At 48.2% G+C, this 26,961-nt stretch overlaps 1 protein-coding gene across 1 annotated transcript in view; it reads left to right on the top strand.

The window, feature by feature from the left end:
• Positions 1-26,087, top strand: part of Dclk2 (doublecortin like kinase 2) — a gene marked incomplete at its 5' end in the record, with an annotated part of 132,935 nt that extends 106,848 nt beyond the window's left edge. Inside the window, 11 exons of the mRNA XM_010632736.2 lie at positions 391-499; positions 2,086-2,143; positions 9,573-9,692; positions 9,884-10,030; positions 15,668-15,801; positions 16,170-16,247; positions 21,517-21,613; positions 22,201-22,281; positions 23,601-23,717; positions 25,298-25,395; positions 25,513-26,087. Coding sequence (XP_010631038.1) covers positions 391-499; positions 2,086-2,143; positions 9,573-9,692; positions 9,884-10,030; positions 15,668-15,801; positions 16,170-16,247; positions 21,517-21,613; positions 22,201-22,281; positions 23,601-23,717; positions 25,298-25,395; positions 25,513-25,678 — 1,205 coding nt within the window. The remainder of the gene's footprint in view (positions 1-390; positions 500-2,085; positions 2,144-9,572; positions 9,693-9,883; positions 10,031-15,667; positions 15,802-16,169; positions 16,248-21,516; positions 21,614-22,200; positions 22,282-23,600; positions 23,718-25,297; positions 25,396-25,512) is intronic.
• Positions 26,088-26,961: the final 874 nt, after the last annotated feature.

Here is a 26,961-nt window from a genome sequence, read left to right on the forward strand (position 1 = left end):
ACAAAAAAAAAAAAAAAAAAAAAGAAGAAATCCAATAGAATTTTCTTTACTAGCAAATCTTCGAGAAATCTTGAGAACATTTCTAAGATTAAATCCCCATCACCACCACTTTCCCCTTTCTTAAAATTAAAAAAAGAGTTTGGAAAGTTTAATTAGGTTTTATTTATTTGTACTAGCTGCTATTTTAGGGATTTCTTAGGATTATTGATTTTGTCGGTTTCTGATTCTAGCCAACAAGGTCAAAGGGAAATTGATGACTTGGATGTTCTATTTGAGGAATACGATGAGGAAGCGGTTAAACGCATTGCTTTTTGTTATTTTACACACACATTAGAATCAGTATAAAACGCTGATGTTTCCTTTGGATTTTACGTGTACCCTTTTCTGCAGGTGTAAATGGAAACAGGTGCTCTGAATCATCGACTCTTCTAGAGAAATACAAGATTGGGAAGGTCATTGGTGATGGCAACTTTGCCGTAGTCAAGGAGTGTATGGAAAGGTGAGCGGGAAGTGGGGGTCCTTCCTCTCACCTGCACATAGTTTCTTCCCTGGGATTTATTCTTAACATAATCAACCACGGGCCTTTCTGGGGAGTTTCTCTCTGCACCTCCCAACAGGCTATATTCGAGACTAGCTGTTCAGCATGCCCACAGGCAGAATGACTGAACAAAATACACGTGGTTGGGTGTGCACTGGGACAGAGAGTAGCAGGTCTCATCCATTGGGCAGAGAGGAATGGGGAGGAGTTAAGTCATTTAGTTTAAAAAATCCAGAACACCTGTGCCAGGCAGCCTTCTCAGCCTGTACCGCTGCTGACTGATTTGATTCCCACAGTGTCCTCTCCATGAACACTTAACGGGTAGAGCTCAGGATCTGTTAACTATTTAAGGTCAGAACCGGCTAATTTCTGCCTACTGTAGGCCTTTTTGTAAATATAAGATTGAAGCCAAAAGACTCAGATTAAAAGTCTTTGTGTGTATAGATCACTGCCCTACCTGGTCTTAGATGATTAATTTTTACTCTTTTAGAGGAAATTTTTCCAGAAATTTCTAGAAACCAGTTTTCCAATTTGATACATCTTCCAGGGAAGTTTTAGTGCTCCTTTTGGTACACAGGAGCTGGCTAGCTCACTGTTCTCTAAACATTACCGGCCTCGTAAGTAGTGCATTCAGCATCTGAAATGCGACTTCCAAGGGCTCGTCAGAGATAGGAGTCAGGGTTGGGATTATCACAGAGGAAGAGCAATTTCAGAAGCTTTTTTTTTTTTTTTTTTCCCCCTGGTACCAGGATCGAACTTGGGTCCTTGTGCTTGCAAGGCAGACAGTGGAACCCCTGAGCTAAGTCCCTGGCCCAGGAAGAGCAATTTCAGTAAAAGTTCTTCTTCCAGGCTGAGCCTTATCAGTGTAGACTCTGGCTGCCTGGCAAAAGCAGCTACACTCACAACTAACATATTCTAAGAACATACTCCAAGAACACTTCTTTGTCAGACTTTTCACTCTGATCTGCTACGGCACATTCACATTGTGTGAAAGTGATTAAAAAATTAAGTAATAACATCAAGATTCTTGTGCCCAAACTCTCTGTCATGGGGATGTGGCCACCTAAAGATGTATAACACGACCCCAGATCCCAACTGCCCTGTACTGCTGTGGAGTAGATCAAGAAGGTCTGAGGACTTTGTAGGTGGAATTACAAGATGATGCAACCCATGTGTTAAAGATACATTGATAAGAAAAGTTTTCACTCAAGTTGATCTTTTTTCTTAATTTTGTTCTATGTCCTAGAAAACGCTCTTAAAAATTTAATAGAGACAAACCGTCTAGGTCGGAACAACAATTTAAATATAAATTAAAGATAATTTAACTACGAATATTTATAAAAGGAGACAGTTCATCACTTGTGGCACGGCTTTGGGGTTTTGTTTTGTTTGTTTTTCCGGTATCTTCCTCTCCTGGCTCCTCCCCACATTGTCTTTGATGCTGAGAAGCTGCCAAACTTCTCTTCCCTGCCTGTCTGGGGAGAAGGTTAGGAAGGTTGGTGTCTGTCGTTTATGTCTTTAACTGGTCTTCCTCTGATTATTCCTAGGTCTACTGGAAAGGAGTTTGCCCTGAAGATTATAGACAAAGCCAAATGTTGTGGAAAGGTACAGTATGCGTGACTGCTTTGTAAATGGACTGAGATGATGGTGAGCTGTTCACCATGAGGGAGGCGTTCCAGACTTGGAGACCCTAGCAGTGGGAATCGTCAGTAGCAGTGGCTGGAAAAGGAGTTTGGCTTTTATTTTTCCTACTACTTCTCAGAAGCTTTAATCCTAAAACCTTGAATTGGTGAGATCTTGGTCAGAACTATATAAATAACAGAACAGAACTATTCTCTTTTCTGGGAACATGCAAACTCCGGCAACACTCACACGGCGTGGCATGAACTGTGAGGGCCCTAGAAGTCCCCTACTGTCACACCAGCAAATCAGCCTCCGGCTTCACGGAGGCTGGCAGAAGACACAGATTCCTGGGTTAGAGGCGGAAGATGTTCGTACTCCCGGCACAGCCGCACAGAAGCTCAGGGGTGCTCTCCCTCCTCCGAGCTGCAAGTCCATGGGAGAGATGCTGAGGGCCGCAGTGGGGCACGGACTGTAACCACAGCAGGCTGCATCAGAGCTGAGGAGCCCCAAGCTTAGAGAACCCTATCTTATGAAGGTGCAGCCGGCAAGCCTCCCCTGTCTTTTCTCTTTATTCCCCTGGTCAGGAGACAGATCCATGCTCTGCCCCTAGGAGAAGTCCTTTGTCAGCGTTCAGGAGAAGTTTGCTGGAGTGTCACTACTTAATGTTTGGGAGAAAATTTTGCTAACAGTGGTGACAAGGACCTTTACCACCGATTGCTTCTGGTAGCGTTTCAGTAAAGAGAGCAGGCTCTAGAATTACCGCCACCAACCCTGGAGCTGCAGGCTACCAGTTGCTACTGAGCACTTGAAATGAGGGGAGTCCGAACTGAAATAGGAAGTATGATCAAAACACTGCATATGCGGGATATTTAACGTTAAAGCATTTACTGCAGTGAAAGACACATTGTCATTGGTCCCCTCAAAATATTCTCCCTCAGCTGGAACACACGTGTCCCATGATTCTTGCTGCTTTCTAAAGCAGTTCTGGATGTCCCTTTAATGAGAAAGGATGACATACTGTGAGCACTGCCACCAGGTACCGTCCAAAGGAAAGGCGGGCTCGTAAAGACATCGCAGTGCGTCCCCATCTACCGTGTTCACCAGATCTGGAACCGTGTCTGACCCTTCCCCAGAGTCATGCAAGGAAAACACCTTGAATTGATTCAGGACACCAAAGCAGCCATGACAGTGCGACTAAAGACACTCACAAAGATGTCCAGAAGTGCTGCAGGAAGGGGCGACACTGACGGGCTCAGTGTGTTTAAAGAAAGGGGACATATTTTGAGGACAGTTAATGACATTGTATCTTCTCCTGTAGTATTTTTTTAAAATATTCATATGTATTTGATCATACCTCGTAGGCTGTGGTTATAAAATAAACACCAGATTTTGAAGACTTAGTACATAAAGAGGTGTATAAAATATCTCATTAACATCTTATGAGATTGGACAAGAACCTAGTCAAATGTCTCCATAAGGTCAGCATTGAACCTAACCCTTGAATTTGTTTTGGTTCTTGTCCAATTAAGTTTGTGATCAGAATTGTGGGAAGAATTAAGGTTGTGAACTGAGATACTTGATTATATGACAGTATTTCATATATGCGGGGTTAAGTTACAACTTAAAGATAAATTCTGCCTACTTTCATATTTGAATGTGGCTCTTAGTAAATTTAGAATTACATATATGGATCACAGCATGCTCTCTTGGGTAGCACTACTGGAGCCAGAATACATAGTTTAATCTTGCCTCTATTTCATCTTGCTTAGTGACTGGGGAAAATTATTTAGCCTGTATTTCTTAGTTCTTTCTCCAAAATTTGTATGTAAGGTTATTGCAGTTGGTTGAATGAAGTCATGGAAAACATCTAGATAAGAGCCAGTGTGCAATAAGAATTTAACATCAGCTATTACTATCAATATGCCAGGGGGATTTAGAATTTATATTTGGCAGGATTTAAAGTGATAGCTGTGAACTAGTCTTTAGTGAAAATCTACAAAATTGTGCATTTTAAACAGAAAACTTAAAGTACTATGGTGAAGTTTATTCTCAGAGCCCCTGGAATCAAAAATCCAGGAGACAGATTTGTCATTTACTGTTTGGATGTTTTTCCCCTCCATTGTGGTGGTCAGCAAAGCAGAGACTGTAAAATGCCTGATTTTCTTTGTCTTCTTTAAATTTATGTGCTTTTATTTATCCTAACAATGTTATTAATTTTTGCCCATTCTTCATAGTCTTTTCCCCGTATGTTACCATTCCTCTTCTGTCTATGGTATGATGTAAGCAGATGGGCCAGGTTCTGTATAACTATATTAAATTTCTGTTGAGAAAGTAAAGCAATTGCTGCAGTAAGATTGTTTCCCTGATTAAAACGTAATTAGGGAAAAACGTTTAGTCTGAGGCACCTACTGCTGAGGCAAATGAATGGGGCACTTCCAGCCTTTGGATCTGAGTTTTCTTGCTACGGAATGTCATTCTGTTTTCACAGTTCATGATCAATTATTCCCATTCTTACACTTCGCTCATTTGAACAAGTATTTTCACAATAACGTTATACAGAGTTAAGTTGGAAAACTTGGTATTGTCATAAATAGGTCAACTTTTTTCCTATGTAATTAGATTTTTGGATAAAAGCAATATAGAAAATTTATTTTCAAAAAATTTAGGGGAGCGTTCCGCCACTGGTCTGGGATATCATTGGTCTCCTCTGCTTTGTGGGTTGTGTATAGAAAACTGCATAGCTGACAATGTCAGTCATTACAGTGCATTGCCCTAACTGGTACATACAGGAACTCTGCACATTTCCTTGAAGGATTCCACTTTTCCAGAGAGGAGGCTCAGAGCAAATGGCTTCCCCACAGTCGCACAGTAGCAGAAGAGCGATGGGGTCTGGGGCTTTTGAGCAGTGTGTATGCTGTGTAGCTGTCATGTGCCTTGTGCCCTCTGCAAGCTCAGTCTGTTCATTTTTTCATGTTAAATGAATCTAGAAAGAATTCTTCATGTCTCCTGCCTTCTGTTTGCTTTTCTATTGCATACATGAACATTATTAGATGATCTTTTCCATTCACCTAAAACATGGCGTGTGTCTTCTGTATGAAAGAAGCTTATCTGGGAACAGGGTCCTGTATCATGAATACCAATTCCGCAGAGTGTTGTGGGAGTCCAGGGGGAGCTTACAGTGGAAAAGTGGGTGACCGGCAAAGACACAGGGGCAAGATGCTGAAATCCTGCTCAGATTCCAGTGGGCAGCGGTGGAAGAAAAGCCACCAGGTGACCAGAGCTGCTGCGGGAAGGCCAGGAGGGTGCAATGCATGGCGGGACTCTCCTGAGTAGGAGGTCACTGCAAGAGCTGCCTCAGGGCCAGATGCATGGAGGCTGAGGAAGAAGAAGGCTGGGATGTTTGTGAACTTAGGAATTCCCCCACTTCTGATACTCTTTCACACTAGTAAGTGTTCTTTGACTTTGTACGGTACACAAAGCGTGGGCTTCCTGTTACACTGCTTAGATCTTCCTCCCTCCTCTCCACACTGTGTACGGCTTTGCCTTCATCATATATGTGTTAGTTTGCAAGGCTCTTGGAATAAATCACCCCAGATTTGGTGGTTTAAAAACAAAAACGGCTCTCACAGTTTGGAGCCAGGACTTAGCAGAGAAGCTGCTTCCTGCCTCTGAGCAGTCTCTGGTGATGACCGGGACTTTGGGCTCCCGATCTCTGCCTCCTCCTCCACATAGCCTTGTCTTTTGTTTTTGTTGCTCCCCTTTGTCTCTGTGAAATCTTCTTAGAAGACTGTTACGCTGGCATTTAGGGGCCACACACATGATCCAGGGCTGTCTCTGCCTTGAGGAAGCCTCAGTTGCATCTGCAAAAAGCCTATTCGAAAGAGGGAAATATTTACAGATCCTAGGGATTAGGACTAGAGGCCTTTGGATGAATATTGTTCAACCTACCAAGTGTACTTACCTCAGCAATCACATGTAGTGGTGGGAAGGTCTTGTCTCCTGCTGTCTTGTCCTCAGCAGCGTTCACTGAAGTAGCAGAGCGGACAGCTGTAAGCCTGTGTCAGGCAGGAGCAGTGCCTGCTGTGTGCATTCATCTGCAGAAGCAGCTCGGCACCTCCCGTTAGTAACTTGCAGGTTGTTGGAGAGTGAGATAACCCGGACCCCATGAGCTCCCAGTCCCAGAGGGCAAGAAAGACCAGTACACACCTTGAAAAGACACGGGGAGGACAGAGGAATGGAGGGGCTCACCAGGAGCCAGGTACAGAACGTCCCAGACAGAAGATCCCCTGTGCAGATGCTCGGAAGTCGAGACGAAAGGCCGGCGAGGAGCAGAGGAGAGGGACGGCAGTGGAGGGCTGAGGCCATGCAGAAGGTGAATGAGCAGGCATAGCAAGCGAGTGAGGGACACTGTGGAGGATGACCGCAGGGGAAATCCGGGTAGATTTCTCACTGCTGCTTTGGGAAGCTAAGTTCATGCAGTGACTGAGCACACAGGAGGAAAGGATTATGTAGTGAGTCTGGGAAAGGTGGAAAAACGTTGGTTAGTTTTGATTGGGAGAGTTGTCTCTTCCTCTAACCCATTTCTCCATCTCTCTCTGTACGATAAAAATCACTGTGGCCAAAGACTCCACAGTCTCCTTTGCCCTGCTGTACAGTGACTCCTGTGTAAATTATTTGGAGTTGGAATCCTGAAATCACTGATCATGAATAATGGTAAATAATCAAGTAATGTAAATTCAGTATGGTTTAAGACAAAATCAGTATTCTTGTTATATTTAGAAATATTCTTTGGGAAAATGTAACCTGAAGATTTCTTGCTGGTTAGAAACAAAGACTATACCGGGACTACACGAGCAACAGGAAGACGATGTTTGTGAAGGTTTTAGGCAGGGCTTTTGTTTTGCTGCTGCTGTTGCTGATTGGTTTCATAGGTGGTTTCACAGGACAGAAAGAAGTTGAGAAACAAAGGCTGCCCTCTAACCACATCCCAGCAGGAGCAGTCACTCTGTCTAGGACACTGGCCTTTGTCAGGTAGAATACAGTAAGTCGAGAGACTGATGGAGGAAATGTTGCTGAAATACTCAATATTTAAAATGTAGTCCCGCTGGTGGCTTTGGGAGCAGTTCCACACCACATCCCCAAAGGTTTTTCTGCACGCCTTTTATTGAAAGGATAATAACTTTGGGGAGATGTAGTTCCCTTATGTGGTTGACTCCTATTTTAATTCCAATTTGAGTGTTTCTTTGGTGTCCTGGTGATGGTGATTGTTTAATATATGCAAATTCACAGAGCCCTGAAGGAAGAGTAAATTAGACTCTTCCAACTTTTACAACAATGAGTAGGGAGGAGAATCTAAGTGATAGATCCATTTGGCTTTAAAATACTACAGTGTTAGTAAGTACTGTTGTCTTTGCTTCCCACAGAGTAAAATAAATTCATTTGATATTTACATATGCACCAAACAAAGCCTTGCTCTGCTTTTTCGGTGATGAAGGACATACCTGGCGCAGATGACCCAAAAGCTTAAGAATGTGTGAATGCACATGTAGTGGGTTTGCCAGGTCCTGCCTTGTGACCAACAGGGGTTGGTGGTACAGCTGCTTCCGCAGGGTGAGGAGGGACCAGGCTGCTGGCTGCTGCTTTGACATAGACAGATGGGACCTGGAAATAGGTAGGAGGCCCTGTCACCCTGTCCCTGGATTGTAGGATCTGAGAACCACCACGATCCTGGGAGGTTTGGAAGGATCTGTTGAGTCCTAAGCTAGTCGAAGATTTCTCAGCCCCATCATTAAAAGGTTCTCCTTCTATACAAAGCCTGGTAGTTCTTTACCTCCAACTTCAGTGTGAAGCTATGGCTTACTGCTTTCAGAGATTCAATATCTTCAGCTTTATATCTATCATTTCGTTTTGGAGAATTCCAGCTTTCCCTTTTTGAAAGAGTAACAACACGTAGAAAAAGTGTAGGCTAGGAAACCAGAAACCTAGGCGTGTGTTCCTGTCTCCGAGGACTGATCCAGGGATCGAGTGTTAAGTGATTGCACAGAAATGACATGTAGTAGATTTCCACTACATGCTCACTTCTCCCCCTATCTTAGCATTCATACTGTCATTTATCAATATTTATTGAGCAACTTCTTGGACAAGCACAGTGCATTCATTGCTCACGAAAGACATGAAAATCCATGTGCAGGAGCTCACAGCAAATTTCTCTGTGGGTAATCTATTCATTTTTAAAATAATTTATACCTCCAGCTATTGTAAAAAAGGATTAGAGAAAGCCCGGAGTGAACATACAGATACACACAGAGGCACAAAGATAAGAAAAACCACAAATGGTATCGTAAACTAGGGATACTCATCTTACTGCTGTATCTACACGAACTGTAGCTCTGAGGTTCATTAATAAAGGCAGAGGGCAGTGTGAGTGATACATGCACATGTGTCTGTATCTGTTATACACGTGTGTTTAGTACAGGACATCTGTAAAAGGTGGGCTTTGTTTAAAAAAGCCATCCTATTTGAATCCCTAGAATATGTAAGAGGGCAGTTGGCAAATTTCATAGAGCAGTCTCCAAATTCAAAATTCATTATGGAAGTTAATGAAAATCGATAAATACGGCATTCCTGGGAGGTAGTCACGTCTCATTTAAAAAGGGGGAATCATTGTTCACGATTCATGGGTTAGTGTGTTGAGAATAATTCTGTAGTTCTGTAATGCGCACCTTGCTGCAGTGCTGATCCCACCCACATTACTCACTAGGACTGAGAGTCAGGTGGCATTTTCAGAAAAGTGATTAGAGTAGTAGTCCCCGTGGCACTGTATTTCAGATTTCTGAAATAAATATGACAAGGGCCGTCCATCTGGTGAATGATTCCATGCACAGTCGTAGAGGAGGAAAGTTTCCTTTTCATGAATTTCAGCATGAAAATAAAATTTGTATGGATAACAGTTAAAAAGAAAAAAAAAATGGAATACCAGAAGTACGCAGCATACCAAGTTTTCTAACTTGCCTGGTCCTGGTTTCTGAGCGTGCCGGAGATGAGAGGTGGCGCTGCCGATTTAGCATGGTGCTGTGTGCCTGACCTTGCATGGGGTTGCAGCCTCCTGAGGTGTTGAAGAGTTAGAAGGCAGTAGGTTTCATGTTCCAGAGCAGCTCCCAGAGCCGGGGAGGTCCTCCTTCTGGGACATGTCCATAGGTTGATTTCTCTCCGCTAATGGCATTGACAAGACACTGAACCGTCTTGTCCCTAGAACTGAGCAGACCGGGGTTTGGGTCTCTGTGTGAAGAGAGGTGCATCCCTGGCCTCAGAGCTGTGGACTATGCACGCCTCATTACCTCTGTAGGCCTCAGGGACAGGGCAGAGGGTTCTGTGGTTTCTGATTCCTCTTTCTCCGGGCTTCATTTGACAGGAACACCTGATTGAGAATGAAGTGTCAATATTGCGCCGAGTGAAACATCCCAATATCATCATGCTGGTCGAAGAGATGGAAACCACAACTGAGCTCTTTCTGGTGATGGAATTGGTTAAGGTAGGGGCATGGGGTGTTTCCAGAGACTTGCGATATTCCCAAAGGGTTTGGCTGCCTATAACTTCATTATGTGTAGTCCCTGTGAGTGGCACTTGTGGCTTCTCCTCCTCCGTGCCTAAGAAAGGACCACCTTTCTTAGCGTCCCAGGACTGCACTGTTGATGTCTGGATGTGTCTTTGTGAATGCTCTAGGGTGGAGATCTCTTTGACGCGATCACTTCTTCGACCAAGTACACAGAGAGAGACGGCAGCGCCATGGTGTACAACCTGGCCAATGCCCTCAGGTACCTGCACGGCCTCAGCATTGTGCACAGGGACATCAAGCCAGAGAACCTCTTGGTATGTCCTCTCTGCTTTTGTCTTCCAGCTCTGCCTCTGCTCCTTTACAGATGTTCATAACTGTGTGCAATCATACGTAAATGAAAACACTGGGTGGTCTAAACCATCCTGTAGTGAGACTTAAGCGACTTTATGAAATGAGCGGGACAGTCAATGGCCATAAAATATTACTGGGTTTCTTTGCAGTGATCTGTGCTTGCTATTTATCAGAGAGTGTAATATACATTTCCATTGGTTTTCATTTGCGATTGCATCACTTTCCTGTTACTGTAACAAAATGCCTGAGAAAATTAACTTATAAAGGCAAAGGTTTGTTTCGGTTCATGGTTTTGGAGGTTTTGATCCAAGATAAGTTGAACTCATTGCTTGGGGCCTCAGGTGAGAGTGCTGGGTAGCAATTGTGGGGAGCAGGTGGCAGAAAAGACTGCTCACCTCATGAGCCAGGAAGCCAAGATGGCAGGAAGGGGCCAGCCCCCGAGTCCCCACCAAGGACTGTGTGAGCACCCGCAGGCTTCGCGTCCTGAAGGTTCTGCCCCCACACAGCATTGCTGTTGGAATAAAATCTTTAATGTGTGGGTCTTTGGGGGACACTTATCCAAGCCACAGCAGTGATACGGAGGGGAGAAAGCAGAATGATAATTGTGCAAACATTCAGAAGAAGCAATCAAAGATGGGGAGTAGAAGCTCATAGGAGCCAGAATAGAATGTGGAGGTTTATTTATGTGTAGGACAGAATCTGGGAAATAGTATAGTTTTTCCATCGCAGTTTCATTGATGTAGAAACTGAGACCAAGACATGCTCAATTTTCTTGCTGGAAAGTGTCATTTGCCCTGTTTTCCTATGGAAGATAAAGCCACGTTCTACCACGACAGAGCGTGAAAGTCAGGCCAATGGTGTTCACTTTCCCAAAACACGCTTCTCACTTTTATGACCTTGCAGTGTCTGTCAGCTCCCGTGACCTGGGGCCTCACAGCAGCGGGGACAGTGTGTTCTCCAGATGTGTAGATAGCTTCACCACAGTGTTAATGAGGAGGTCCCGGCGCCTCACCCTGGGGGCTTCAGGAACTGGTGTTCTCTGTGAGTGCCATGGCCGTGGGTTTCCAGGAGACAACTGGTCCCTCTGGAGCTGGCTTGTCCGGAAGTGCTGATTGCTCAGGCCCAGAGGCATCTGGGAACTTCCTGTGCACCCGGAGAGTCCCTTCCCCTGTCCACTGATCCCACTCTCAACCCCAAGTCTTCTCTTCTCTTCTGTTTCTTTGTTGTTGTTGTTGTTGTGCTGGGGATGGAACCAAGGGCCTCCTGAGTACTAAGCGAGTGTTCTACCCCCAAGCACCGCCCTACGGCCCAGCACTCTGTGGGTCTCTTAGAGTATGTCGTCTCCTCAGAATCCCACACACACTCCTTTTCTCTCCTCCGGTGTCAAAGTAGAGAAAGTAGAGATTGGTCTTGTGTCTCGGAACTTAACCTGGAAGTCAGAACCAAGTTCCTCACCTAGTCTGATGTGTTCTGTGTGAGTGGACACCTCTCCCCGAGGCCTGCACTAACCCCTTGTGTGAGGGGAGGAGAACAGAGGTGTTAGAACTGATCTCCAGGTGAGGCTGCTGTGTGGCAAGGAAGCCCTGGAAACAGCCTCAGTTACACAGATGTGAGTGGCGTAGCTGTCGCCCATTGAGACCAAACGATCACTGGTTTCGCTCTGGAGTTAGTCGGCAAGCTGGCCCAGGAGGAGAAGGTGCTGGGGGGGCCCTGAAAGCAAACACCTGGAGTAACTGTCAGCCTCTTCCTGTCTAAGAACTAATTCAGTTTTAAACACCAGAGCATTCGGGCATCTGATTTGCATCCGCTTCCCAGGTAGCAGTGTCAAATAATTTAAGCCCCTGCCAGCGGAGATGTATGGGTCGCTGTGTCAGGGCGCTCAGGGCTGTTACACAGTGAGTTACAGCCTGGTGGTGCCCTGTCAGAGTTAACTGTGAGCGCCCATGATCAATTCTGCTTTTCTGGGAGGTGTGGGGCAGGGGAGAGAGGGAGTTGGTTTCTCATATTGTAAGTCCTTCTAAATCAGTACGTTGGCATCTTATTTAGAGAACGTGAGGTGTAGACTCTGCATGTTTTATTTCTCTGTTCTGAGAACACCTTTCAACCGAGCATCATTTGAGCAGTGCAGGGGTGGGCTGTCACGGTGGTGCTTTTTGAAACCCACTCAGAATGTGCATGACATGCAGGCCACAGTTGGGCTTCCAGCTGGTCCACCCACCAGCCCTTTTCAGAGTTAGAATCTGTTGCGGAATGGTGAGGGTCCTGCTGCAGACCCTACTTGAGAGTAATTTGAGTAATGTGTGCCTCAGTTTCCTCATGTGTACAATGGAGATGACAGTTCTGATTCCCAGTGGGGTCCCTGGAAAATTCCAGTGAGGCCACGTTTGGGATAATATTCAGATTTCCGGAGTCCTTGGGAGTGTCAGTTACTGGGATCCCATACTCCCTCCCTCCCTCCTCTTCTGCTTTTCCTTCTGTGGGCTGGGGGTTGAAACCAGAAGCGGAGGCACACTAGGCAAATGCTCTACCCCTGGGCCACACCCCAGACTTAGGGGGGTCCCTTAAAGCAACAGTGTGTGTCTCTGTGTCCACACCATGTATATCTAATTTTCCGTCCGGCTTTTGAAGAGAATCTCCAGCTAAGCCTTGACATGCATTCGTATTTCATGTATCTGCCTCTGTGTCTAGTGTTGGGGAGAGATGAAGCAGATAAAATATTATTTCAGGCTTGTCTGCCCCCGATGACACTTCCCTTTGACGCCTAGCCAAGGGTACCCAGACATAATTCAGCGACTATAGACTGCTCAGTCACTTTCTATTTCTGCTTCTCCATTTGACTCTGAATTCCTTATAGGGGATGTGAAAAATAGAGCTGCTGGGATTTCCAAGTATCTGACAGCAACCCCTGAATACCCCAAGGCATCCGCAAACTGAGTGTTTAAAATAAACACTATTTTTCAAAAACAGTACCTAATGGATGTATTTTGAAGTTATGAAAACAAAAGAGCAATGACGTAAGGCTTTGTGTCTCATGATACAGACATTTAGGAAATTGCACTTACGTTCTTATCGCTACGGTTACTTAGGGAATTTCTAACATCTGAGTTTTGGTAAATGTATCATAAATCCTAGCTGTAATTATATCAGGTCGTTCTCTGTGATGTTCACATTCAACATAATGGATGGAAAGCTGCCTAGGCCCAGGGCAGGACCGGGAGTCTGGACTCGGACTTGAGGCTACATCACGAATGTCTCTTAAGTGTGCTTTGGTGGGCAGTGGGTTCCCTGGGGTTCACAGGTACCTGCGTCTCAGTCCCCACCGACCCGCGCCAGTCATAGCACGGGTGCTGGGCGCGTGGGTGAATGTGGAAGAAGCTGTCGAACGTTGGTAAAGGAGGTGTTCGCAGTCCTCTCGATGTTTGGTTTTTTTTTTTTTTGGTACCGGGGATCGAACTCGGGTCCTGAGCTTGTGAGGCAGGCCACCGAACCGCTGAGCTAAATCCCCAGCTTTTTTTTTGCTGTGATTGCACCCAGGGCCTCCCACATGCCTGGCCGGTACTGAGCTGCGTCCCTGCCTGGTGTCACCCTCTCGAAAGCCTGTGGAGGCTGGGCCATCACTGTTTGTGGGGCCTGGAGGGCTTTGGTGCTTTTTATTGATGACTGCGTAAATCACTTCCTTCCCCGCAATATGGCCCAGTGGATCACACTGTTAACAAGCTTGTCTTGCAAATGGATTTTCCAAATTCTTTGCTTCCTTTAGTTAGTAGTAGTGGCTGAGATGAAAATCTGGGTTAATTCATAGTATAATATCAGGAAAAGCAAAATAATATGTTGAAAAATACAAAAATAAATAGACCCGAGTCTAGATTAGGTCTTTGCAATTTTTTTGAGCATTTTCAAAATGAACACCGAACTCACAAGCACAAGGATGCAAGTTCCATCCCTAGTACCAAAAAAAAAAAAAAAAAAAAAAAAGGTCACAAAATGGACACCCAAGAGACAAATTATACCAACAAGTTACAGATTACACAGTCAGTCAGTCTGGAATATGCTGTCATTTACACTTGTTTCCAGCGCTCTATTTAGAATTCAGACTTTTATCTCATCAAGTTTGCTTATACATAAAATTAATGTTTCTTATTTATGGAACCAGTGTATAGTCATTTTAAACATTTTAGAAACTAGAAACTAGAAAGAGGAAAATTACAGTAATCCTCAGTGCTACCGCTCAGAGATAAATTTTCTTAAGACTCTTGGAGCATTATACTCCATACATAATTTTAGTCTTTTTTCTTTTTTACTTCATGTAATATAGTGAATATCTCCCATGTGATAAATATTTATTTGAAGACATGGTGGTGCATGCCAGTAATCCCAGCACTCAGGACACTGAGGCAGGAGGATCACCATGAGTTCAGGGCCAGCCTGGGATGGATAGTGAGTTCTAGGCCAGCCTGGAATACCTAGCTACACCCTGTCTCAAAAAAAATGTATTTGAAAAATTCTTAGTAGCAACTATATAATATTTTATTATGAACTATAATTTACTTAGTCACTGCCCTATAGCCATTGTGTTGCTTCTAGTTTTTAAAAAATCCTAGGTAAGTTCTGATAGTGACATCATGTTTTATGACTTCTGGGTCCATCTTGGTTCCCCTTGAGTAGATTCTCAGAGATTTGCTGGATCAACGATCATGAACAAAAATAAGAAATTCAGTATATACTGCTGAAACGCTTTTGAGAAATAACGTTTCAGTGTCAGCATGCCCATCCACAACCTTCTCTAGCTTTTTGAAGCCTTTCCCACATGATAATATCCAGTCAGCCCTGCTCTGTGCATTGTCCCGTTTCACCCTCACAAGGGAGATGTTAGTCTCGTCCACTTCACAAATGAAAAAACTTGCTCCAGGAGGTTGGGTGACTTTCATAGGCTTGAGGTACAGATTCAGGATGTCCGATCAATCCCAAGTCCATTTTCTCTTTCAACTCCCAAAGCTTGTTTCTGAGTACACAGCATTTGTGTCTTGGGATGGGAAATAGCTCAGTGGCCCAGCTCCTGCTTAGCACGCCCGAGGCTTTGGGTTTGATCTCCAACAGTACCAAAGCAAAAGTGTTTAAAGTTTATATTTCATCATTAACTGCAGAAAACAAGGCTGCCATCCCCAGTTTTGTTTCCCAAAGTAAATATGCGAGTTTCTTGGAGAACACTGAGCTTACCGGTGGACACTCAATAAAACCATCCTTTTTCGGGTTCTTAAGTAGCTCGCATTCGCTAAGAACTAAATAAAGGTCAGAGTCCCCGCCAGGCGCTGGGCCTCTCTGAGCCCCTTTGGGTAAGCAGACAGCTGCTCTCTGCCCTTTGAGGGGATATAGATTCCTGGCAAGGGGTTTTCTGCAAAGATGGAAAAGAATGTCTTCCAAATCACACACGATCACACAGTATCTCTGGAGAAGAATGAAAAGCAACGAAGAGAAATCATGGTGTGACTACAGCGAGCCCGTACCTCTTTTGAGCGTGTTAGTAACCGAGTCTCTGTCTTTTCTGCCTCAAGCTGCAGAGGGAGGGGAATCCTCTAACGCTCAGCTGCCTTCTGTCCCAGGTGTGTGAGTACCCTGACGGGACCAAGTCGCTGAAGCTGGGAGACTTCGGGCTGGCGACGGTGGTGGAAGGGCCTCTGTACACCGTCTGTGGCACACCCACTTACGTGGCTCCAGAAATCATCGCTGAAACCGGGTGAGGCTTCCTGGCTGGGGAGTGCTTTCGAGGTGGCAGGAAGAGGCCAAGTTTGCAGTTATTGTGGCCTGTGGATTGAGTAACTCTGGAAGGTGGACAGTAGGAGACACAGAGACCATAACTGCACCAGGATTTGGACCTCGGGAGCTAGAGTTTGTGCTAAGTGCCCAAACTTTTTCCCCAAGGCCATTCTTGGGAATATGGCAGTGGGCCTCAAGACTGTGGTTAGGTTGACAGGAAACAGATGACTGTCCACACGGTGAGTCATTGCCCTGTGTGAACTGAACAGTTGGACCCCCCACCCCAAAGACTCTTGGGGAAGGTTCCTGAAAGTCATAAGCAAATCTGTTTCCCTCTCGTTTTCCCAGCTACGGCCTGAAGGTGGACATCTGGGCAGCCGGAGTGATCACATACATACTTCTGTGTGGATTCCCACCCTTCCGAAGGTCAGTGGTTCTTCGAGTAGCTGTATTTGAATGAAAAATTCCCAGATACTTGACTCCTGGTAGTCAGGACTTGAAAGTGGTTGGTCAGTAAAAATGCTAGTTAAAAACTATAGAAATGTGCCTTTCACTTTTTATCTTAGTTTACAACCTAATATGTACTCAGTGACCATTCATTCATTGTGGCAGGGATCGAACCCAGGGCTTCCAACTTGGCCAGTGTGGTGCTTGCTTTGCCACTGAGCCATGAGTAAAGCATTTGATAGTTGTCTGATTTCCTTGTGCTTTTGTAGTAGTGTTTATATAGTCTTTCAGAAGATTCAAATCTCTTCCCAAGAAACAGGTACTCTTCCCTCTTAGTTTCAGTTTAGCCCTTCACTTAATATTAAATTGAGAAGTAGAATTACAAATACGACATATGTTTGGGGGCCGGGGATTTAGCTCAGTGGTGCCACCGCCTGCCTTTCAAGTGCAAGGTCCCGAGTTTGATCCCCAGTACCAAAAAATAAATAAATAAATAAAATTACAAATACGTTTGGCATGGACAAGCTGGGAAACAAGCAGCTGACAGTAGGGTGCTTCACTGGTGGGGGCTGAGGTGGCCAGGGACAGCTGTCCAGGTGTCTGAGCCCCTGTGAACCTGGCAGTCTGGGTCCCAGGGCTCAGCAAGGGGCTTTGGCCACAAATCTCGAGTGGATTCATCTCCCTTTCTGGAGCAGGTGAATGGCTGTGAAGCAGCATTTCTTCTAGTAATGCATGTTCGGTTTTCTTGTTCACTTTATAGCGAGTGTTCCTGAGCAGCCACTGTTTGTCAGACTCTTTTCTAAGTGCTGAGGGTGCAGTAGCGGATTGGTGGCATCCCTGAACCTGTCGTGTGTTGTGGTCTGTGTGGCCACAGACGGTGGAATTTAATGTTCGCAGGCAGAAAGTCCAAGACCGAGGGACAGCGCACTTTGTCTGCTGAGAGCCGGCATCCTGGTTCTTAGACAGCTGTCCTTTCACTGTAAACTCCCCAGTGGAAGGGCCAAGAGTGATACCAGCTCTCTCGTCAGGGCCCTCATCCCACTCATGAAGGCGGTGTCCTGATGACCTGGTTTCCTCCCAGAACCCCATTTCCTGACACTGCTGTGTGGGGATCAGGTCTCAACCAATGCGCTTTTTGGAGACACAAACACACACTCTGTGGTATGATGTCTGTTGGATTGGATCAGAAAGTGAAAAAATAGGCTTCTTCTTTCTCCCTCAACATTGGGGGGTGGGGGTACCGGGTATTTAACTCAGGACCTCACACTTGCAAGGCAGGCGATGGCACCACTGAGCTAAATCTTCTGGTCCAAGCGGCGTTTCTCTAGGTGCGGTGCCTATGACCCTAGGCCGCATTGCCGGGAGCGGCTGCGCCCAACATAGGATTAGCGGGACAGCGAGGGCGTCCACAGCCAGCGGGGTAGAGCAGTTCTCTGGGGTGATTCGGCGACGCTTCTGTGCTGGCTCAGCAGGGGCCTGGTGAGGCCTCAAGCCCATGCCTGGGGTTGGCTCGGTGTCAGCTGGGAAGACAGATGGCTTGGCCGAGCCTTTTAGGGCTGGCCTGGCTTCCTGTGATGTTGGAGGCGGGTTCCCGGAGCAGCCAGAGAGGGGGCGGTTCCACCGCCCTGCCGCTTTCTAAGCCTCTGCTCACCTCACGCTTGTTGATGTCCCGTTGACCAAGTCAGGCCTCGCAGAGAAGCCCAGAGTGGGTGGGGGAAGTGAAGTAAACGAGGGCATTGCGGGGTGGGTTGCGGGTATGTGCTGCAGTGTGGCCGTTTTCCCAGGCAGACCAGACTCCGGCTGTGGGGGAGCCGGTCACGTGTAGAAGGGGAGTGTGTGAACAGTAGGTGACACTGGGCCGGTTAGAGCCAGCTTCCGCTGCCCCCCAAGTGGGCAGCCCTTGAAGAGGGTGGTGGGAGTAGGGGCCCAGGAGTGTGTGCGCACGACTCCCCCTAGTGTTTCTAGTCACCACTGCAGCCCAGGGGGGCCACAGGCTTTTTTTTTTTTTTTTTTTGTGCTTTTGGTGTTTGGTTTTAGCGAAAGTGGGGCTCTGACTAAACAGTATGTGTTTCTCATGGATTGTTACCCAGCAGGCAGCTGCTGCTTTGTGGGATCTAAAGAAGACTGGCTAATGAAAAGCAGGAAAGCTACATCTGAAAGCTGCTGCCCTCATACAGTACATTCAGCAGCAGGTCACAAAGCCCCAGGTAGCTTACGTTTTAAATATCAGACAGTGCTTCCCTTCTTCCCTGGCGCACTGTATCGAAAGAGAATCTGAGGTGTGAAGCACTGGTTGCAGAAGCGTCTTCTCAGTGCATAAGGACACTCTAGGTGGACTTCACAACCTTCTTTTAGATAAAAACGTATACGGAAAATTATGGAAGTTGTAATTTAAGTGATAAAGGATTGTGATGTAGAACAGGTTGTCTTCATAAATTGTGAAGTAAAAGTCTATTACATATTTCAGAATACTTTGTTTTCTATAAAAGACAGTTTTAACATAAAGCCTTTGATCTAAAATCATTTAGGACTTGCTCTTTCAGTCCTTGAAGTGCAAGATCTCTCGTTCTTCCTTCCTTGAGTTGCTGTGTTTCAGTCCTAACTTGATGTGTGTTCTTCCTCCACCTTTTTTCAAATTATCACATTTTTTTGTTTTGTTTTTTCTGGGGGGGGGTGTGCTGGGGATCGAACTTGGGGCCTGCGCTTGTGAGGCAGGCAGCAGAACCCCTGAGCTAAAGCCCGGCACTGTCGCATTTACCTTTATTGAGATTGGTTTTTAGAGGCACCCCAAATTTTGGTTGTTGCTTCAAAATGTCTGTGCTTAGGGCTGCTGATAGCAAGTGCGTGTGTGGCTGTAATGAAGTTGCACACACAGACGCGTGCACACACACACAGGTGAAAGGTCTGTGAGTTGTTCATGAACTCGTGTACTGCATTGTGAGGGTCCCTCTTCTGACTGCAAGGGACTTGCCATGGAGAGAGACCGAGAGCATAGCCCCTGTTTGCTGCTTTTGAGTTTATCTTACCTGACAGCTCTAGACTTGCAGCACCTCGAGCCAGAGGCTCTTGTGTAAGGATAAAGGAGTGTCCTGCAGCGTCTCAGACTGTAGGTGTGATAATAAATCCAGTGTGGGTTCAGGAAGGGCCGCCTTTCCTCCGTGCTGATGGCTGGAAGAATGAAGCATCTTTAGCCCTGTCTTTGCCTGCTGTGTAATCCTCAGCACCACCCTTTCCACCCCAGGCTGAGCCCCGGGGCTCTGTTTGCTGATTCAGGTCCATTGTGAGGACTTTGGTGAAGGCACTGCTGGCTTTTCCACCACAGAACAGAGGGACCTGGATTAGCACACATAGGCCATTCGAGAGTCCAGAAAAACAAGGGCAGATAAGTGGAAAAATAGGGAGGGGTGGTGAAGAGGAACAATTCACGAAATAGATAATTTTTTAAGTATCTTCCAACATTCTGATTTTCTAAAGGTTTCCATAAAATCTCATTGTTCTTTTCCCTCAGTCTGAAGAAATTCAAAGAGTGGGGCTGTGAGGGTAGAAATGAAAGAAAGCATTTTGCCACCTAGGAAGAGATCTGTGCTCACTCAAAGAAAGTCACTTTTCAGCATGCAGCGGGATCTCTTGCCTTGCCCACCTGTTCAGCCTGACTGTTGCTCCCTGTGCCTTTCTCTTTAATAGGACACGAATGAGGCCACCATGTCCTAGAGTGTGTTTCTGGATAGTGCCACAGTCTGTTTCTAGGGGCCCCACCCTTATCTTTGTAGGTAGCAGAATTCCTGAACGTTAAGGGAGCAGTTACCAAACGGTTGCCCGTTCATCCCTAACTTCCATGCGGGGTACCGACCTGGATCCCTGCAGCTGTTCCAGCGCTCTGCTGGGGCACGGAGTGGACCCCACGCTGGCCACCTGCGCGTTCCCCGAGTTGTGCTGTGGGTGTGGAGATGAAGTTCTGTGGGGGGCCAGAGGTGTTTTCACGTTTTCCCGCCCGAAGTCTGGGTTCATTTCCTCAGTAGACGTCTACGGTGTGTGCCACGCACTCTGGGGGTGAGCTTGTCACGCGTGGCTTGGGCAGGGCTTCTGCGACATCGGCCGTTCTAGTCGGCGTCTTTGGCTGGGCCCTCTCTCTTAGGCAGAGCATAAACGAAAGTCAGGTTCTAAGGCCGTGAACATTTGATCCAGACTGCCTGTGCCTGCTTCGTAAGTTGGACGAGTCACTCATTACACTGTCCCCACTGTGGTGATGAAATTCCTGAGAAAAGCGCTTCAAGGAGGAAAGGTTTATTTTGCTTACAGTTTCAGAAGATCCAGTCCATGGTCCTGAGATTCCATTTCTGTGAGCTGAGAAGCAGAGCGTCATGGTGGGAGGGGGGACAGAGCAAAGCTGCTCGCTCTTGGCAGCTGGGGAGCAGAGAACAAAGGAAAGACCCAGAAAGGAAGGCTGGGGGACCCTACCTCCTCGTCCCTGGGGTCGCAGCCCGGTAAACCACCCCACTCTGGTCTCATCGAGGGGTCACCCTGTGGCAGTTAGAGGCCCTCGATCCACGGGCCCCAGCGAGCGATCCCGCAGTGCCTCGCAGAGGTGTTTTGGATGCCAACTGTAACATGTCTTTGCTGTTTGACTGGAAGAGGGAAGAGGGAAGCCGAGGCACCTGACACAGACTTGCTGCTTCTCTGCCCTTATGTGATGACAGGTGAGGGAGGCCAGGCGCTACCCCCACCAATGAGGATTTCCATTATTTGTAGATTCCATTTTTTCTTAAATCTTTCTCATTGTAGTTAAAGCAACATAGACCTCAGCATCTTAACCATTTCCCCCCTTAAGGCAGGGGCTTGTTCTGTCGCCGAGGCTGTTCTCAAACTCCTGGGCTCACGTGACCCCCACCCCAGTCGCCCCAGTAGCCAGGACTCCCAGTGTGCACCACCCTGGGCTTCCATCCTGGCCGTCTTTGTGTGTGCAGTGCCGCGGCATGAAGCCCACTCACGCCGTGTGCTGTCATCACCTTTTCATCTTGCCAAACGAACCCGCATCCGTTCCACAGTTGAGTCCGTGTCCCTGGTCTCTGATTGCCAGGCCATGGAAATGTTCGTGGCTCGTTGTCTGTAAGGAAAAATGTGTCGTCACGAACACAGTTGCGATACACAGCTGAGGCTTGGAGTGCCAGAGACCCTAACCCTTATTCTTCCCACGAACATTTTGTTGAAAACTGTGCTGACGTGGACTTTCCTTCTGTCCGTGACTTAGTGAGAACAACCTTCAGGAGGACCTCTTCGACCAGATCCTGGCGGGGAAGCTGGAGTTTCCAGCCCCCTACTGGGACAACATCACCGACTCAGCCAAGGTACCGTCTCTGTCCCTTCCTGTTTCTGAGGGTCCTCGTCCGTCACACAGGGCAGACGTGACTTGCAGTGTGATCCGAAGGGGTGACTGAACTTTCACGTTGGCCTTCATGAAGTTCCCCAATGGTGTGGTCTCAGAAGCTCTTGGCCGCGTTTTGAAAGCCGGAATGGCTGCCTTCCTGATTCCCATACCTTTGTGTCTCTCCTCTAACCTACAAGCCCTCATCTCTCATCGATTGAGAACTGTGTACTGGGCACCCATCGGAAAATAAGAATGAACACTTGAGACCCCGGAATGGCAAAGGGAGGAATCCCGGGGTGTCACACTGTGGAGTGCTGGCCACGGGGACGCCTTGGCTCCACACAGCTCCGGAGGGAGCTCGCCTTCTCTTGTTCGGGGCCGACAGAGGCAGCTCAGTCTGTGTCCTCTCGTTGGCCCTAGGAGCCCAGGGGAGGTCAGCTTTCGAGTTCAGACGCCTGAGTGGCTGTGTTCTTTGCAGTGCTTGCTGCAAACGCAGACTGCTATATTTGCGCTGGAATCGTCCTCTTTCTCCTCTACTGTCTCCCTTCTTTCCTTCTCTCTCTCTAGGAATTAATCAGTCAAATGCTTCAGGTAAATGTCGAAGCTCGATGTACTGCAGGACAAGTCCTGAGTCACCCGTGGGTGTCAGTAAGTACCTCCATTCCAGGAATGGACAGCTGTGTTTCCGTGGCCAGCGGCAGGCCCTGGTTGTGTGTTCTGCACATGTCACCCTGTGCACCTAAGTTCCATGCCAGATAAAATGTCTCTGGTTCCTAGTAAGCAAGTAGCAGGAAGGGAGAAAGCAGTTGATGCCGGGGTCCTGGAGTCGTAGATCCTACTCTCTGAGTGCCTTGAGCAAGTCAGTGAGCCTGTTCCCTCCTCTGCAAAGGGAGGTGCTGGCTGTGACCTCTGTCCAAAGCCCGTGTGTCCTGCCTTGCCCTGTTTCTGGGCCTGAGTCTTCAGCGTGTGCCCTGGGGATGCACATGTGGCTGGAGTCCTGAAGGTCACACGAGACGCGGTCCCTTCCAGAGGCGGACAGATGGGTGAGGCGGTGACCAGAGCTCCCTCTGTTGGCGGAGACACAGTGCACTGGATGGCGGCTGGAGCAGGGTGCATCTCCCTGTTTCCAGATGTCTCCGGAAGAGAGGTTGATTTTCTTAGCCAAGGGCTTTGGTTGACCCAGCAGCTCCCTGTGCGCCTCACTGCTCTGCTCACCGCTTTCCTGGCCCTGGTGATGTGGCTCTTAGAACACATAGCTAAGATGCCGCGCCTCTCTGTGAGGGCGCAGGCGTTGGGGGTCCAATGACTTGCAGAGGGTGGAACCCTAACCCTCATGTGTGCTAATCACAGCGCTACCACTGAGCCACACTTCCAGCCTCTCACCCAGCCTCCTTTGGAAATAGGAGATGAAGTCTCACTATCTGGCCCAGGCTTGCCTTGAAATCCAGGGCTCCAGATCTTCCTGCCTCAGGCTCCCAAGTGGCTGGAACCACAGGGCTGTGCCGTTGCACCAAGCATGAGCTCTTGATTAACAGTATAAAATGTTAGTTAATGTTTATCTTCCACGGATATGTGGGGTAAACCGTGGATAAATTATGTGCCTTGGGTGAGGAATCAGAAGCCTAAGGAAAGACCTCTCAGAGTCTTGGAGACCTGTACGCCTTTCTTGGCCTTCCCTGGTTCTGAGATGTGTATAGAAGGGGTAGGGCCTTTCTGAGGGCCTGGCATTACTGAGTAACCAGGATTTGTTACTGATCAAACCCAGGGGCTCACAGGCTGGGCACACACTCCACCACCGAGCTACAGTCCCAGCCGCCATGATTGTTTTTGCACAACCATTTCCTAACGTTGTGTCTAAGACGGAGCCCTTTAGGAAGAGGCCAAGCAGTTGGTGGGCGTGGTAACTGTTACAGAAGAGACAGCTTAGACGGGAGAAAGGGAACATTTGGTTCTTTTCTTTTCTACAGGACGATAGCTCCCAGGAGAACAATATGCAAGTGGAGGTCACAGGTAAACTAAAGCAGCACTTTCACAACGCGCTCCCAAAGCAGAACAGCACCACCACTGGGGTCTCCGTCATCATGGTAAGTGGGGCACGGGGGCCAGAGCTGTCACATGGAAGTTGGGGCCTCTGCATCCCCAGCCTCACATGAAGAAGTCAGACAGTCCCGTTCCAGGCTATGGGTGCCATGGGCAAGGGGCTGTGCGGGCCCCAGGGAGGCCAGGCTGATGGGTGCAGGTGCTGGGGACCCGCTGCTCCCTGCCGTCACTGTCGCTGCCCCACAGAGCCTGGGTGGGTGCGGGATCAGCAGATCACTCCCCGCCTCCCAGGCTGAGGGGTGGGCGATGGGGGCAGGGCGCATTCTTAGGGATTTGGGGTGAGAAGTAGCCTAAGTTAACCAAATTTCACTTTTTTAGGAATTAGCATTTTATATGAAAGTTTGGGGGCTCTCAAAACTACCTCAAAAAAGTGTTTGCAGGGTTAGCAAAATTTTATGAAGTCAGTAACAGTGATCACCATTATTTCTTCTGTACCTTTTTACAAAATGTTCTTTAACACATCCTGCCAGCTCGACACACCAGTGCTGCATGTGTGCTTGTCCCGTCCAGTGGGACAGTCCCGTGCCCGACCAGCAGAACTTGGCCTTCTCTGGGCACCTGGGAATCCTCACACTTGGTCTAGGAAGGCAAAAGGTCCAGGCAGGAGCTGGAAGGGACCCCCCCACCACCACGCTGCCCCATGTGAACCTGCGATGCTCTACTCCAGCCCCGAGCATCCACCCTGTCTCAGCACCTGCCACCCCATCCTTCTGGCCTCTCCCCGGGTACTGCACTTGCTTGGCTGCCCTCTGGATGTCCTTGCATCGTCCCCTGTGCCCCTGCCGGGAAGAGTGCTGTCCCCTCCCTTCTCAGACCAACTGGGCCTTGTGACAACTTGCAGGCCTGTGGGGCTGCTCCCTGCCGAGAGGTGTGGGACGGCTGCCACGTGACCTGTGGTTTCCCGAGCTGTTTATAGTGTTTTGCTGAAAGCATAAGAAAGTCCCAGTTATCACAGAGTTATGGTTTAAATCTTTGGAAGAGAACCATCTTTACGGAGCTAGCAGCGTGGACATGTCGAAGTGATTCCCTTATGAGAGCTGGCCTCGATGTCTGGGAGAGCTGGTGTGCAGCCTCGCCGTGCTCTGTGTTGGGAGGGAGCTTCTGGGGAGATTTGGAAAATGAAAGCATTCAGAATTAGCCAAGTCAAGGAGGGAGCCCAGCTCAGTGCAGAGCACATTCGTAGCATGAATGCGGTGGAGTCCCGTGCCCAGCACTGGAGGAAAAACATTGGCATATTCAGCGTGCCGTGTAATGAAAAACCTTAAGAGATCTGTTGGAATCAGATGTAAAAACTGTATGTGTGCGAGCTGCAGAATCGTTTGAGAGGAAGCAGCTTTCTGTCCCATGTCCAGATGTCCCCAGGGCTGGCTGGCTAGGCCCCTTCCCACCTGGGGAGGAGTCAGTGCCCCCAGCCCCGCCGCCTCCCAGCGGAGGTTCTGGAGTGTGGGCATTGGCCCCCAGGACCAGGGTAGGCTGTGTTCCGGTGCTGTGAGACTGAGCCCCTCAGCCAGAGCCCACGTTGTGTGGTTCACGAGGGCATCTTTGCATTTGCTGAAAATGGCAGGAGCCCAGCAGGCGCCATGGGGACGGAGCCAGCGACGTGAGGCTGTGCTCACAGTTTGCAGGGAGCCGGCATCTGCTTGCAGCCTTGCTGTGTGCTGGGTAAAAGCAGCTTCTGGGAAAGTTTAGAAAAACGGCTGTGAAAGAGGCTGTGAAAGTAGGGTTGACGTGTGTCATTTGGCACATGTTGGCAGGGTCCTAACTGCGTGTTCCCTACAGGACTCTGCAGGCTCTTGGCAAATGGCCTCATCCCGTCCACACTGCCAGAGCTGAACTTGTCAGTAAGACAGCACTGCCCGCCAGCCTCTTCGAGGAGTCTGGCGCTCATCTCTGGCAGTACCCACTCTCATGGCCCCAGTCTCTTGGGAAGCTTTTCTTGTCCTGAAAGTGGCAGGAGGAAAAGACCTGACCCAGCCAGGACCAGGCCTGGGTTAGGACTGTGTGGGGGACACAGGGCCCCTTCGTACCCACCCTTGTTGCCATGCCTGTCTCTGGATGCCCCATCTCTGGGAAAGCTTGAAATGCTGTTTTGTATTAAAAAGAACCACAGAACGACCACCCCTGCATTCCCGTGTCCTTGTTACTCTGTGAGCTAGTACAGGTTCCTACAGATACAAGTGAGAGAAGGAGTAGGGCAAGACTGCTTTGTGGCTGGACAGTTGGATGGCTGTTTCGCAGCTTGCAGACAGGACTTGTGGCCCACTCCTGTCCCCGGGTTGGCACCTGAGGCTCAGTGAGAAAGTGCTAAGCAGTCCTATTTAAAGGTGAGAAAAAATAAAGCTGATGGTTTGTCTGCGTTTTGTTTGACAGTTGGATTTGACAGTGTGAGAGGCGCCTCACTGAGTTTCCTCCTTTTCCCCAGTCCAGACGGTGGGAAGCCCTAAATCAGCACCTCGGTATTGAGCCCGCGCTTCGAGACAGCGGCTCCTAATTCTCAGCCCCTCTGACATCTGCATGCTCGGCTGGGGTTCCGCCGTAGCTTCCTGTCCATGCGGGGCCTGTGCACCCACTGACACCTTGGCCAGCGCGCCACCCTCAGGGCACTGCGTCCTTCTGCCTTCTCCCCACAGGGAAAGTTGGAGGGCACCGGGGAGGAGAGGGGTCCAGGAGTTTTGCCAGCTGCTGTTTTTCACATAGGTGAACAGCACCTCTGAGTGCACGGCAGTAGAACATAAGTGTCTTTGTGAAGGGGATTTCTCGTTCTCAGCTGCACTTTCAAAGCTAAACTTTCATCAGCAAGACAGTCGGCCAGCCTTTGGATAAGAAGATAATTATATTGCAAGGGAGGCTCTGGTTTATATTGCAGAAAGGCCTCTGGTTTGGATTACACTTCCTTCTTTTTTCCACTGAAGTCAGGACAGGGCGTTTGGGGGATGGTTCCTTTGTGCTCCCAGCGGGGTCCTCCCCTCAGAGACCCGCAGGGGCCGCCTTGTGGTGCACACGGGAATGACAAGAAACCAAGAAACCTGACTGCACCCAGCAGCGCGGCCTGCGGCGGGGCCCTGCCTCCCTTCGGCGGGCGGGAGCGGGTTCGGGTGGTTGCTTACTTTAAGATAGACGCGACTGCGCTGCTTCTGTTGAAAGTAAGTCTAGTTTCTGTCCCTGCTTCTCTCCCTCCTCCGGCCGCTCCCGCCGCCCGCCTTGCTTCCCCTGCCTAGGCCCACGGCC

The sequence above is a fragment of the Fukomys damarensis genome, unplaced genomic scaffold (genome assembly GCF_012274545.1).
Source record: "Fukomys damarensis isolate Sample0158 unplaced genomic scaffold, DMR_v1.0_HiC HiC_scaffold_38, whole genome shotgun sequence".
NCBI classification, from domain to species: Eukaryota; Metazoa; Chordata; class Mammalia; order Rodentia; family Bathyergidae; genus Fukomys; species Fukomys damarensis.